This window comes from Papaver somniferum, chromosome 4 (assembly GCF_003573695.1).
Source record: "Papaver somniferum cultivar HN1 chromosome 4, ASM357369v1, whole genome shotgun sequence".
Taxonomy (NCBI): Eukaryota; Viridiplantae; Streptophyta; class Magnoliopsida; order Ranunculales; family Papaveraceae; genus Papaver; species Papaver somniferum.
This window is the reverse complement of record NC_039361.1, coordinates 32,257,794-32,270,837: the sequence shown is the minus strand read 5'-3', so window position 1 is coordinate 32,270,837 and position 13,044 is coordinate 32,257,794. Positions and strand designations below refer to the sequence as shown.

Here is a 13,044-nt window from a genome sequence, read left to right as displayed (position 1 = left end):
CATTTGTGTTACTTCGGGTAAACCGATCCAGTTGATTTGTTGACAAATTTTTGGTATTTCAAATACATATTTCATATAGTTTGTATTCCTTTGTTTTTCGAAGCATTAGGCTTATAAGTTTTATACTTGTGTCAGGAACAATGCAGCTAAAAAGAAGAAGAAGATGGAGGTAACACCTTCTACTTCCAAAACTCCCGATCCTCGAGGAGGAGGTAACAAAAAATTAGGAGCGATAGATAGAGGAACTGACATAGAAGAAGAAGATGAACAAGGAAGATTTGGAAGACAAGAAGAAGGAATTTATGATGATGAAGAAGTTGATGATAATCAAGAAACACAACCCCAAAGAAAACCCGAGAAAAGTAAGAAGGATGCAGAACCAGAGACAGAGAAAAAAGTTGCAGAACAACGGGCTAAAGGTTTTCACCTTCCTGATGAAGATGACGTAATTTCACCTAGATCAGATGGTTTTCCTCATGGTCTTCCAGAAGATGGAGGAAATGTGTTGATTGGTTATGCCGAATCTTGGGCCAAAAAGATTTATGAGACTCTTGATCACAGTCGTGCAGTCCGAGTATTGAGATACCAGAGGGCAGTGGAATGGAAACTTTCTGAAGAGGTTCCTGAGGTGGTTGCTTACGTACAATCCTCTGCTTTATGGCCTTCCATTCAATATGGACATCAGGAATATGATAGTGTGACAGCAGCCTATTTTGCTGAGAGATTTTGTCCAGAGACTTACACATTTCAATTACCTTTTGGAGAAATGACAATCAATCCTGATGAAGCCCACAAGATTACAGGCCTTAAAGCAAGGGGTGTAAGCATGGATGCCGATTATTATAACATGAGTTGGGATGAGCTCTACAAGTTGTTCGAGGAAACTCTTGGTTGGGATGCATACAAAACTGAGTTGGAGCTTTGTCGATCCGTTAAATATGCCGATTCCGTTTTCATACCCAATGGGAAAAATAAGAAGAATACAAAGATAAAGCTAACTAACTTGAAAAAGGAATTTGACGGCACAAAGGAGAAAGTAAAAGAAGGTCTGTTGGTAATGGATGAGATCAAAGTGAAGCAAACCGGAACCGCCTACTTTCTTTATACTCTTGGCAGAGATATCTTTCCTAACCTTACCGGAAACAAGGTGAATGCTAATTATCTCCAATTGGTAAATAATATTGCTATCGTTAACAAGTATGTTTTGAGAACGGCTTCGCTAGCTTACCTGGTGGACCAACTTGCGTCCGCCTCTAGGTTGACAAGCACAAACATTGAAGGAAACTTCACTATGCTTCAGGTAATTCTCGACGATCAAACTTGAAAATTTTTGGGTCATCAGTGTATGGTTCGGCTTATTACTGTGCTCACATATAAGTCGAACAATAAATCTTGTCAGGTTCGGCTTATAATACTTGTTACGTGTTAAGACGAACAATACACTGAGTTTTCAAATTTCCTTCTTACTTTGTTGTGTCAAAGAAAACAATGTCTACTGTTCTGTTTCTATTACTTCAATCATTTAAAGTTAGTTATGTGGTTATTTGGATGTAGGTGTGGGTATATGATCATTTCCCAATTTTAGAATTGGCCAAAACGTTTGAAAAGGATGTCGAGTGGGTTGATACATAGCCAACAGTATCAAGATACGAGTATGAGGACTCGAAGAAAAGTAACAAAAAACAGTTGGTGGCAAGTTTGAGGGAGAAGTTAGATACAATGGGTGTTGATGACGCCATTTTTCAACCATATATGAAGGAAGATGAAGAAGATTAAATTGTTGAAGATGAGGATACGCCGGTGGCTATGTACCATGGTCCATTGTTTTATCCCAGTGGTTATGTAATATACGATCCTTGGCGAAAAGTCAGTCAATTAGGATGCATCAAAAAGGTTCCTTTGTTTGACGAGAAATTCATGTTGTTGCCAAAGGGTGGTAATGGAACTAAAAGCACCACTTCATCATGGGAACCAAAGTATGAGCCCGACCTTACCCTTGAGTATTGGAAGAATTTAGATAGTAACAAATTAGATGTTTCCAAGTTAGTACCTTTAGGTGATGATCCATGTGAAGAGGATCCAGGCTACATGGATTGGTATAACCAGATATCTCATCCCTTCATTATCAATAAGAAAAGTCAAAAGATAGTTGATAAGGCGAAGGCGAAGGAAATCAAGATCCCTGCCAAGTCTACTTCCGAAGAAGTAGTGATGGATTTCAAGATAATGGTAAGAATGATTTCACTATATACTCTTGCATATATTAGTTCATGGTAAAAATGTCTTCGTACTCACGGTTGAAAGTTGTTGTCAAATGAAAATAGGTTGCCGCGGGTAGGGAGATGTTGAAAAAAATGAAGACCAAACTTGGTTGCAAAACACCTATGACTATTGAAGAACAAAAATACCTCTACAACAAGTGGGATGAAATTATAAACAAAGGACAAGGACCCGAGCAATCCGAGGTACCCGCACAAAGGCCTACCACTAAGAGGTCTCGACAAGTTGGTGTAGGTACAAGTGGAGGTGGTACTAGCGGCCCATCCGGTAATAATAATGTGTCGGAAGATGAATGCCAAGGAGGAAGAAGAGTTGGTCGTGGAACTAACAAGAAATTTTCAACTCTGCAAATCAAAGAAGCCCTGCAGTAAAAGAGATATGGAGAGTAGCAGATTTAATCACTCTTAGAGAACTGTGGTTTCAAAGAAATAAGTGTTTGTATGATGAAGAAGCTTTCAATTCACAGAACATAAAGAAAAGGATAATGAAACTCACTGCAGAGAGTGAAGTAAGAATGAAGAAATGTATGTGGAATACAGCATATGACCTTCAGATACTCAAAAACTTTGGGATGAAATGCAGAAAGCTAAAATTTGTTAGAGTCAAAGAAATTTTTTTCACATTGCCACTGAGTAACCAACTTCTGCTATGTTGTGATGGTGCTTCAAGAGGTAATCCAGGGATGGCAGGGTATGGAATAGTTGCTAGAAATAATGTTGGAGATTGTGTAATAGTGATTAAAGATTTAATGGGGGTTGTAGTAATAAAGGTTCGAACTCTAAGACTTGTGAAGGTAAAGGATTTTTTTAGACTTATAAAAATATATATACAAAATATTAACAATTTTGGGCGAGAGGTAACCAAGACACTAGATTCCACTACTACGCAAGATTGAATGATAAATATTTCAAAACTCTATTCAATTCTTAAGTCCTCTTTTATCTTTAATTCACTATCAATCATACAAATTCTCAAACATTATTTGTAAACCTTAAGCATAGATTATCAAGAGATTAAACCAAGAATAACCTATCAAACTGAATAACAAATAATTAAGACAATCATTCAAACAATTTAAAACTCTGCAAAAGCAGCGATTAGGTGAATTATATAATTAAATGAAATAGTTACCCATTTATGTTGCGTGAATAGCTTCCTCCATTGCCTTGGTTACGAGGGAATTAACTCATCATGTTGGAAAACCTCTCAAAATATTTTATTAAGCTCAATTGATGTTTACAATAAAGAGAAAGATAAGTAAATGTTCTAAAACAGGATTCTGCGACCCACAGAAGGCGTCCAAATTTAACGACAAAGCTGAGGTGCTGTTGTCGCTGAAATGCTAAGACCCACACCTACGACCCACGGATTGAGTCATTTTCACTGTTGATAAACGACTGCTGCTGCGAGTCCGTTCTTCGTGTTCTTGGTGTTCTTCATCAGCAGCAGCAGAGTTTGATCAACTCTTGATTTCTGCGTCTGTGGCTCTCCTCTCTTTTCCCAACTCTCGACAGCCTCTCTAGTACTCCCAGGGAACATATTTATACACCTACAGCTCGTTGAATCTCCCTCAATTACTCCATATAATCTTCATTACTCGGTGTTTAAAGAAAATATTTTCCGAATATTTTCTTCCCTGAAATGATTCTCCACGCGTAAACAGCCTCTGATACTCCCTTATTTAGCTTCTACACGGTCCAAAAGTGTGCTAGAGTCCTCCATGCATCATCATAACACGTCCGAATCCCTCAAAAAATCCTCTCAAACCCGTGACTGCCATGTTCTCTGATGATGACTTGTTTAGCCGATTCTAGCCAAATTCGATCAATTCTGACACACATACTGTATTCCTTAAGCTATATCACATCTTCCTACCAATTTTTAGCCATTGAATCGCACCACAACACCTTCATTTTGTTGATTGAAAATCTGCCAGAGAGAGAATATATTTTCCCGCCAAAAATGAAATTTGAATTATGAGAAGAAAAGTGTCCTCCCCCTAATCCTGTACGGGTGTCCCTTTAGCAATTGGGGTGGAAATAGTAATTTTGGGGTGGAAATAGTAATTTTTCTGGGTTCCTCCGGTACATTTCTGGGACGCTTCCGGTGCATTTCTGGGGTGCCTTTAGTACTTTTCTCCGGGGTGTAAATCATCACTTTTTTTGAGCTCATTTCGCCGCAAAGGCTTATTTCTCTAAAAACATCTACAAAAACACAAAATAACACAATAAGTACTTAATCGAGTCTAACAATACATAATATTGAGAACAAAATAGACACATAAATGCGTCTATCAAATAGCCATTGCAGGAGGATTGGGGATTGCAACAAACTTCTTTGCATAGATCATGGCAGTCTTGTGTGCAGGTGAATGGGCAATTAAAAATGGTTTTAGAAGACTCCTCTTCAGATCAGACTCAAAAGCAACAATAGCAGCATTTAAAAATGCCGAAGTTCCATGGTTTGCAATATCCAGGTGGGAGAAAATTTGTCACAATGTCAGAGAATGGGGATTCATACACAGCTACAGGGAGATCAATTTTTCAGCAAATGATTTAGCAAAAAAGGGTGCAACTCTTCTGAGTGGAGAACAACAGATATATACAGGAAAACCACCATTCCTAAGGGACTTAGAAAATGAACTACATACTTACTATAGAGTTGGTTAGCTTAAGTGATTTAGATTTTTTGTTGTTTTTTTTTGTTTTTATTTCTGAAACTTTTTTGGTTGTAGAGATCCATTTTGGTTATCAATAAAATTTATTATATAGCAAAAACAAAGTGGAACTAACAAGAAGGATCGTCGTTAAGTGCACTTTTAAGTTTGCTAGTTCTTTTTAATGTTTTCCTAAGTATTAAGTACACTTTGCAAGTTCTTTGACTTTTAGGTGCTGAACTATCTTTTCAATGTTTGCGTAAGTGCACTGGATTCGTGTTATGGACACCTTGAATTTCATGTTTTCATCGATAGCGTAATAGTTAATTATTTAAGTTGTTTTCCTGGAAATTGTAATATTCGCCTTAACCTGTAATTTTTTTTGCAAACCAAATCAGCTATTCTTAAGGTTCGGCTAGTCCTGTAATTTATGTTGCAAGCCGAATCAGCTATTCTTAAGGTTCGGCTTGTCCTGTAATTGAAGTTGTAAGCCGAATCTTGTATTTCTAAGGTTCGGCTTGCTCTATAGTTTGAGTTATAATCCGAGCCTTAAAAATCACTATTGGCATGTAATCCAGTCTATAGTTCGGCTCAAATGTCTCCGCTATGGTGCGCCGAACCTGTAAAAATTTTCAAAATTCTTAAAATATAGCCGTTATTTATATAGATTCGGCTTATTTTCTAAAATTTGTATCAGCCTAACTTTTTGATTTTTCACGAAAATCTAGGAACGACTCTTTTTTTTGAAAGATATAGCCGTTGTAAACCTATATTCTATATATACCTTCATGTTTTTCATATTCTGAAGCACATATGCTCAAAAAATGGCACCCCCAACTCCTAAGTTTACTCTAGAAGAAGATTTATCTCTTTGAAATAATTATGTAGCATACTATCCAAAGAAGGTTGAAGAACGACGACTGAAGGGTATGATGAGTAAGTACTACTTGGTTAGAATTCATGAAGCCTTCTGCACGGAAACAGGTAATCCTCACAACCGGTATAGTGCGTCCTTGTTTTTCCGAATTGAAAGTATTAAGAAAAAAGTCATAGACTTTATAGCTTTAGTTCGGGTTGTGAGTCGATATCGACTCAAAGGTGAAACAAACTCTAAGATTGAAGTTCGAGCCCTAGAGGAATGGCATCGATGGAAAGGAAAGAATTTCAAATACGAAGATCACTACCAGATCCTTAGAAGGTTTCTCATTACCCGATTGGGATATTAGAAATTTATTGTAAGGCTACTATGTAACGGGGATGTAATCCACATTTCTTATGAATGAAAAAACTCTATTTTGAATAATAATAATTCTTGAGTATCAGATTCATATCAGGTTCGGATTTCAAAAAACTAATTTTACAAGCCGAACCTGGAAAATAGAACTTAGGTAGTTTAATTTGTCAGTTTCGTCTTTCAATGAACTACTGTTACAAGCCGAACCTGACAAACAAACTCTGGAAAACTAAACTTACTAGCCGAACCTTTGTTTGGTTAGGTATTCGTCTCATAAGTTATAAGCCGAACCATCTCTTGTGTTCTTGGTTCTGGTTGCTATTGGTGATTCGGTTTGTTATGTCAATTACATACAAGCCGAACCAGTCACTTGTTTGTTGATGATGATCAATACTAAGGTTTTGCCAAAAAACCACACATTCTATAACAAAAAAGTAAATCATTCAAATATTTCGTGGTGAGGGTACATGTAATTGTATTTCTAATGTTATATCATCCTCATCATACACGAAAACCATAAGATACAAAATAGATAGAATAAGTCGATAAATCCTTAGAACATTTTTATGGAGATCCTATACCAAAATCCACAATAGATTAAATGGACCGCAAAAAACAAACAACACTTTGATAGTGTCATTTTATGGAGATCCTAGACGGATCACCTCTTCACTAACCTCTTTCTCATCATCTTCATCTTCATCACTTGAAAACATAATTACTTGTCCACTTGCGAGCGACACATTCAAAGCTTTCCAAAGATCCATTTCCGTCGCATAATTTTCACACCAATCCATCGAATAATTATTTTCAAATCTAGGCCAAAAGGATGCACTCATCAAGGGAGGTAATGGGAAACCGGGTTTGAGTTTGAGGCCGATAAAATGGCAATTTTGAACAAATCCCATAACAAGTCTTCTATCTTTTACACCTTCATGGCAAGGTTTTGTTGGAGGCGCGTAAGTAAAACTATTACCCGGCCACGCGAAATAGTGTACGTCGCAATCGAATGTCTCCGCTATTAAAAACCCACAAACGGGCATTGACATCCAATGTTCTTGGGTGATGATTAAATCCCCATGTAAACGACGTTCGAATGCAATGTATTCTGATGCCACTCTTGCATCTCCCCTTAGACCTACTCTCATCATTGTCTTGTAGAATTCTTTGTTCCGACGTAGGGTTTGTAATAATAGTTGCCTAATATAGTTGACTTCATTTTCTCGGGGCACCGGATTGTCCCCTTCTTTAAAATGACCAAGTTGCTCCGCCGTGACGTAATATCCACAATTTCCATCACCTTCTACGTCGTCCATTGCTATAATATGCTCATGAATTACCGGAGCTAGATCTTCCAAGTAGTTATCGTATATAAAATTGATAGGCCGAAAATAGTTACCGGACTTATCTCTTCTAGGTCCTCTCATCCTACCAACTTCGTGTACGGTTCTTTTTTCCTTTATCTTGGTTTGTGAAGGATGCATCTTACTCTTCCCCTTGACGCCCTCATTACCATCCTTTGTTTGTGACGGACAATTATTCTCATTGACCTCTTCGTTACTTGTTTCTCCTTTTTGAATACTCGGACGACCACGTTTTTTTGGAACTTCACTTCTTCCACCTTCATCACCTTTTCAATTTCCTTCTTTGCCTTTTCATACCTTGCGTCATGGATCTCAACGCCGCATGGATCTCTACGGGTAGCCAATAGTGCCTTGTTTACTTGTCTAGTTTGGAAATTATTCATTTTCTTACTCTTTCTACCTTTCGAGACACCCTTCTCCGGTTCCAAAATATTCTCTTGGGTTAAAGGATACATGACCGGAAACATGTTGTCCCAAAAGATTTTTTTTTGAGATCGGAACATATTCCTATACATCTCCGCCAACTTTTTCCCATTTTTCGTGTCCCAAATTTCTAGATCATCCTCGTCGTCTTCGGTTGGGAGAGGATCGAAGCTTAATTGTTTCCAAAAAGGATCAATGTTCTCGAATGGTATGATACCATCCTTGTACCGAAGTATGTCGTGTCGTCATGGAAGTCCCATAGATGTCTTTATTTTACAAACACACTCTTCCTCCAAGTTGGCGCCAAATGTCTCAATCAAATCTACTTCTTCCATCAATAAATCAATGCATAGATGGGAGAGTCTATAAGTTAATCCTCGTAGCCAAGGACTTTTGTAATCCTTGTGTTTGAACATAATGTTATGTTCGAACGCCGCTTTAAGTCTCACAACATCACTTTTGAAATATTCATCAATTGCAGCAAACACCGTAACAAAGGTGTCAACACATCCAAAAAGGATCTTCTTCAACCGATAATGAGCCGACTCTACCATACTTGTGGCTTGGTTGTCGAAGTGTTTGTGTCGATTTGTGAAACAAGACACGAACCTTTCTTTATTAGGTTCCAACACATCTTTGAGAAAATAAATAATGACGTCGGGGTAGTCGGTCTTCCAATGATTAATAAGCATTTTAACATTTTCTTCGTATACATCCTCGGTGATTGACCATACCAAAGCTTCCCATTCGCAATGGAAATAAGCCCACAACATCTCGTTGTGTTCATATCGTTTCAAGAATTCCTTCTTTGCCTTTTCTCGTTTTTCCACCGGTAGTTTAGCAATATTGTCTAATTCTTTCATCTTAAGTGGTTGAATTATCGGTTGGCATTTTTTCCTCATATTGCACCATATATGAAACGTGCAAAGAAAGTTGAAAGCATCCGGAAATACCTTATTAATAGCATACATCAATGATGAATCTTGATCGGATACGAACACTTTAGGAAGAGCACTCTCCCGGAAGATTAACTTCAATTTTTCTAACCCCCAAACATAAATCTCTTTCTAATCGTTTTTCATGAAATAAAAATCCATGGTGAACGGTTCCTTTGTCGACGTATGCCCAATAATGTTCATCAACGACATCTCATATTTGTTAGTTTTGTACGTGCAGTCCAATATAATAAATTGAGGGAAGCAGAGAGCCAATTGGACGCATTCCGGGTGGGCAAGAAAAAGGTGTGTCACTTGACCAAATTCATCCAACTTCTTCTGGAAAGCGTAGTTATTCTTCACCCCTAACCACATCACTTGTTGCATCACCATCCTACCTTGCAAATTGAGTCTTCTAATCTTATTTCTTGTGTTGTAGATAGTTTTCATAGTCGACTTGTTATTCTTGTCGTCTTCCTTCAATTTACTAAGAATCCTAGATGGTGGCATACGTGCTCGTGTCATTTTATCCACTTCTAGCATTTCATTGGGTTTGAGTCGAGCTACTTTCGCATGTCCATGAAGGTCACGTGGACGTGGGTTGTTATGAAGACAATCCATATCTTTATTCATAACCCAATATTCATCATCTTTGTTCAAGGACTTATTTTTGTTCTTGAGGTTGAAAACGATCTTGAAAGGGCAGTTTTTTTTCTTCGTCTTTGTCCTATTATTTCTCCCAGTCTTCCCAACATATACAGAACCCTTTCTATCCTTGCTATCGTCGGTTCCACTTCGCTCACAAATCAATTCAAACCGATCCCATCGGCTTTGTCGTCCTTTAACTAGTACGCAATTTATCTTCGTCGCGTGTTCCTCAGCCCAAGCCAGTGCTTCGGGTTTAGTTTTCCATCTCTACGTTCATTCAAACACAAATAATTAGTAAGAAAAGATTTGGAATATTCCGACAACATTAAGGTAAACCACAAGTTCTTACATACCAAATCATTTTGAAAGTGATCCCTAGTATCTTCATGAATTATATCTACGGGATCAGGTTGATTTTTCATCGGTACAGGTCCATCAAGCATGATCTACAAAGAATATCACAAGTAAGGTACCATAATGAAAATTTAATGGGTAGGGTACGGCTATTACGATGACAAACATATGTTCCGAACCAAGAATTATTTACAAGGATCGGCTTATACGATATTTACAACATGTGTCGAACATTTTACAGTTTCCAGGTTTGGCTTATACGGTATTCATTAAATAAGCCGAACCATTAAAATGTTTTCTTCTAAAAGTTACAGTGTATGGTTCGGCTTGTTATGAAACTTTCGTATAAGCCGAACTACTATCTAACAAATAGGTTGCAAGTGGAAAATATATGTTCGGCGCATAATGTATTCAGCAGCTTCAGCTTGTCGAATTGTTCATCAATTTGGTTGATTCGGCTCATATATTTAAGCCGAACTTCATCTGGTTCGTCGAACCATGAAGAAAAAATACAAACTTTTGATGATTTCAAGCTACAAAAGTGAGATTAAACATAGGATACAAGTGTACCTGTATATTAGAAGCATTGGGTTCCTTATATACGTATTCATCATCTGGATTTGCCTCATAAAAATCTTCATATTAAGTTTGTGCTAGATTTTGAGTTTGTGTAAGATCATTCTCATAATCTAAGAAATCAGCCATTTCCGGATCATTGTTGTAGTTGATGTGTATTTTCCTAGGTTTTTTAGATGAACAACCCTCCTCATCCTCCATTGAATCAAAATACAAATTTGTTTTCTCACCTTCTCCTTCTCCTTCTCTTTCTCTCCTTCTCAATAAAAACCTAATTTTTTTTCCCCAAAATTTTTCATCTACACAAACCTTTATAATTTTGAAGTTATCTTAATCACTAATCAAAAATATTAATCACTAATCAAATTTTAATCACTAATCCAGATTATTAACACTAATAATACAGAAAGGACAAATTTGTAATTACTAAAAATATTTTGTTAAGGGGCTTCTGATTTTGCTATTTACAACCTCTTTTTGTCTTTATTCAGTATGCCCTGAAAGTTTTACGTATGCTCTAAAACAGGGTTCATATATTAACCAAGTTTGACTCTTAATTGTTTCATCTGAAATTGCTATTCAAACTTAAAACAAAGACTATGATATAATTAATAGTTCTAGTGGAATTCTCTGGCACATGGTATTTTCTTAAAGATAGTGGATTCAATTCATGCTCCGTTTCCCTTTGCTTCTCAAAGGATTTGCATGTTCTTCGTTTTGACATGGTATATGAATTCTGTCTTTGGAGCAAACAAATTACGTTGTTTCATCTTTATCCATCGAAAAAGATTTGACCTTTTTTTTGTGTAATTAGAGTGTGATCGTGCCAATATTTCTGCACAAGTTGAGGGTAAACCTAGGATATAATGATATACTCGTATATATATATCTCGTGAAAAGAAGTCTCCACTTATGCTCGGCTAAATTAGCGCAGCTCCTTGTGGTGTTGTTTGTCAACCAGGACGCATGTGATCTTTAATTAGCCCATTTGAGGAGTACTAAATGAACACAAAGTTAATGGTTATTTATATCAACTTGGTTACAACTATAGACAGTTGATCAGAGTCTTTAGTTGACCATAACACTAAATGCTATAAAAACCGATAGATATCCACTTAGTTCTCATCATCATCATCATCACCAGTTATAGATAGTACTGAAAATGCATCAATCACGTACTGATCATTATCTGAATCCCATGGGTTCTTCTTCTTTTGCTTCTTATGTTATTCAATTTCCTCTTCTTCTGTTCTTCCTTGTTTCTTTCTCAAGTGCTGCAAATGACTTACCTTCTTTCTCCAACATCATCTTCAATCTTGATAGAGATCCATTAACCCTCCAATATAGGATCAATATCAACCAAGGAACACCTTTAGCTACTGTAAAACTAGTCCTTGATTTCAGTGGAAAGCTATCCGCGGTCTTTTGTAATAAAGGCGCCTATACATCATCTTCGTACCAACCAATCAAATGCATGTCACCTCAATGCTCTCTAGCCAGCAAACCAGTCACATGTGTATCGTGCAATGGCACCCAGACTAAAAATTCTTGGTGCCATAAAAATGCTTGTAGCATTTCCACAAGAAACCCAGTAACTCGATTTTCCGGCAAGGGTGAGCTCGTTTCAGATGTTGTGTACACTGAATCTATATATGCGTTCGGTAATGAAGGGTACATCCGGGGTCCCATTGATCTTCGCCCGATATCATTCGGTTGTGCAACAACTAGTAATTTTCTGAAAGGACTGGGTGAAGGTGCTAAAGGAGTGGCTGGTCTAGGACGTTCATCGCGTCTTTCCCTAGTTTCACAATTTTCAGCCGCATTTCCGCAGTTTCGGCGTACATTTGCTCTGGATTTGTCTGGCCTTTTAATTTATTTTGGGGGCGGACCTTACATTTACTCATATGGTACGTTTTTTGGTGATTTGAGTAAGCTTTTCCATTACGCTCCACTCTTGGTTAACCCAAAAAGTAAAGAAGAATATTTCGTTGATGTCAAATCAGTCAAGATACATGGTAAAACTGTACCAATAGATAAAAAGCTGTTGTCCATTAACAAAACCACTGGAGTTGGAGGAGCCAAAATCGACATTCTAAAACCTTACACTGTTTTGGAGACATCAATCTATAAGGCCCTTATTAAGGTGCATACTAAATGGGCTAAAGGCATGAACGTTACTCGGGTTACTCCAGTTGCACCTTTTGGTGCGTGCTACAAATCATCCACGATACCTCCTTGGACTTCTAAGCCAGGAAGTGTCGCCTTCATCTTTCCCAAGAGTGAATGGAGGATTGTTTGGCGGGATCTGGTATCAGTTAATAATGATGCTGTGAGGTGTTTAGGATTTGTTGATGGGGGGTTAAAGCCTAAGACTTCCATTGTCATTGGTGCACATCAACTAGGGTGGTTCATGGAATTTGATACTTCAAGATCAAGATGGGGATTCTTGCAGCCAGAGTCAGGACAACAATAAATGTACTAATAGATATATTCAGCCCGGTTGTTAGCGAAATGCTTTGTAGTGTGTACCATGTAGCCTTATTACTTGAATAAATGGCAATAGCTGTGTTAGAT

General features: G+C 37.5%; 1 protein-coding gene across 1 annotated transcript; it reads left to right on the top strand.

The window, feature by feature from the left end:
* The first annotated feature begins 2,764 nt into the window (after window positions 1–2,764).
* Window positions 2,765–12,943, top strand: LOC113272294 (basic 7S globulin-like). The gene is made up of 2 exons (XM_026522150.1): window positions 2,765–2,970; window positions 12,043–12,943. Exons 1-2 carry the CDS (start codon window positions 2,765–2,767, stop codon window positions 12,941–12,943), a joined length of 1,107 nt encoding a protein of 368 aa, XP_026377935.1.
* Window positions 12,944–13,044: the final 101 nt, after the last annotated feature.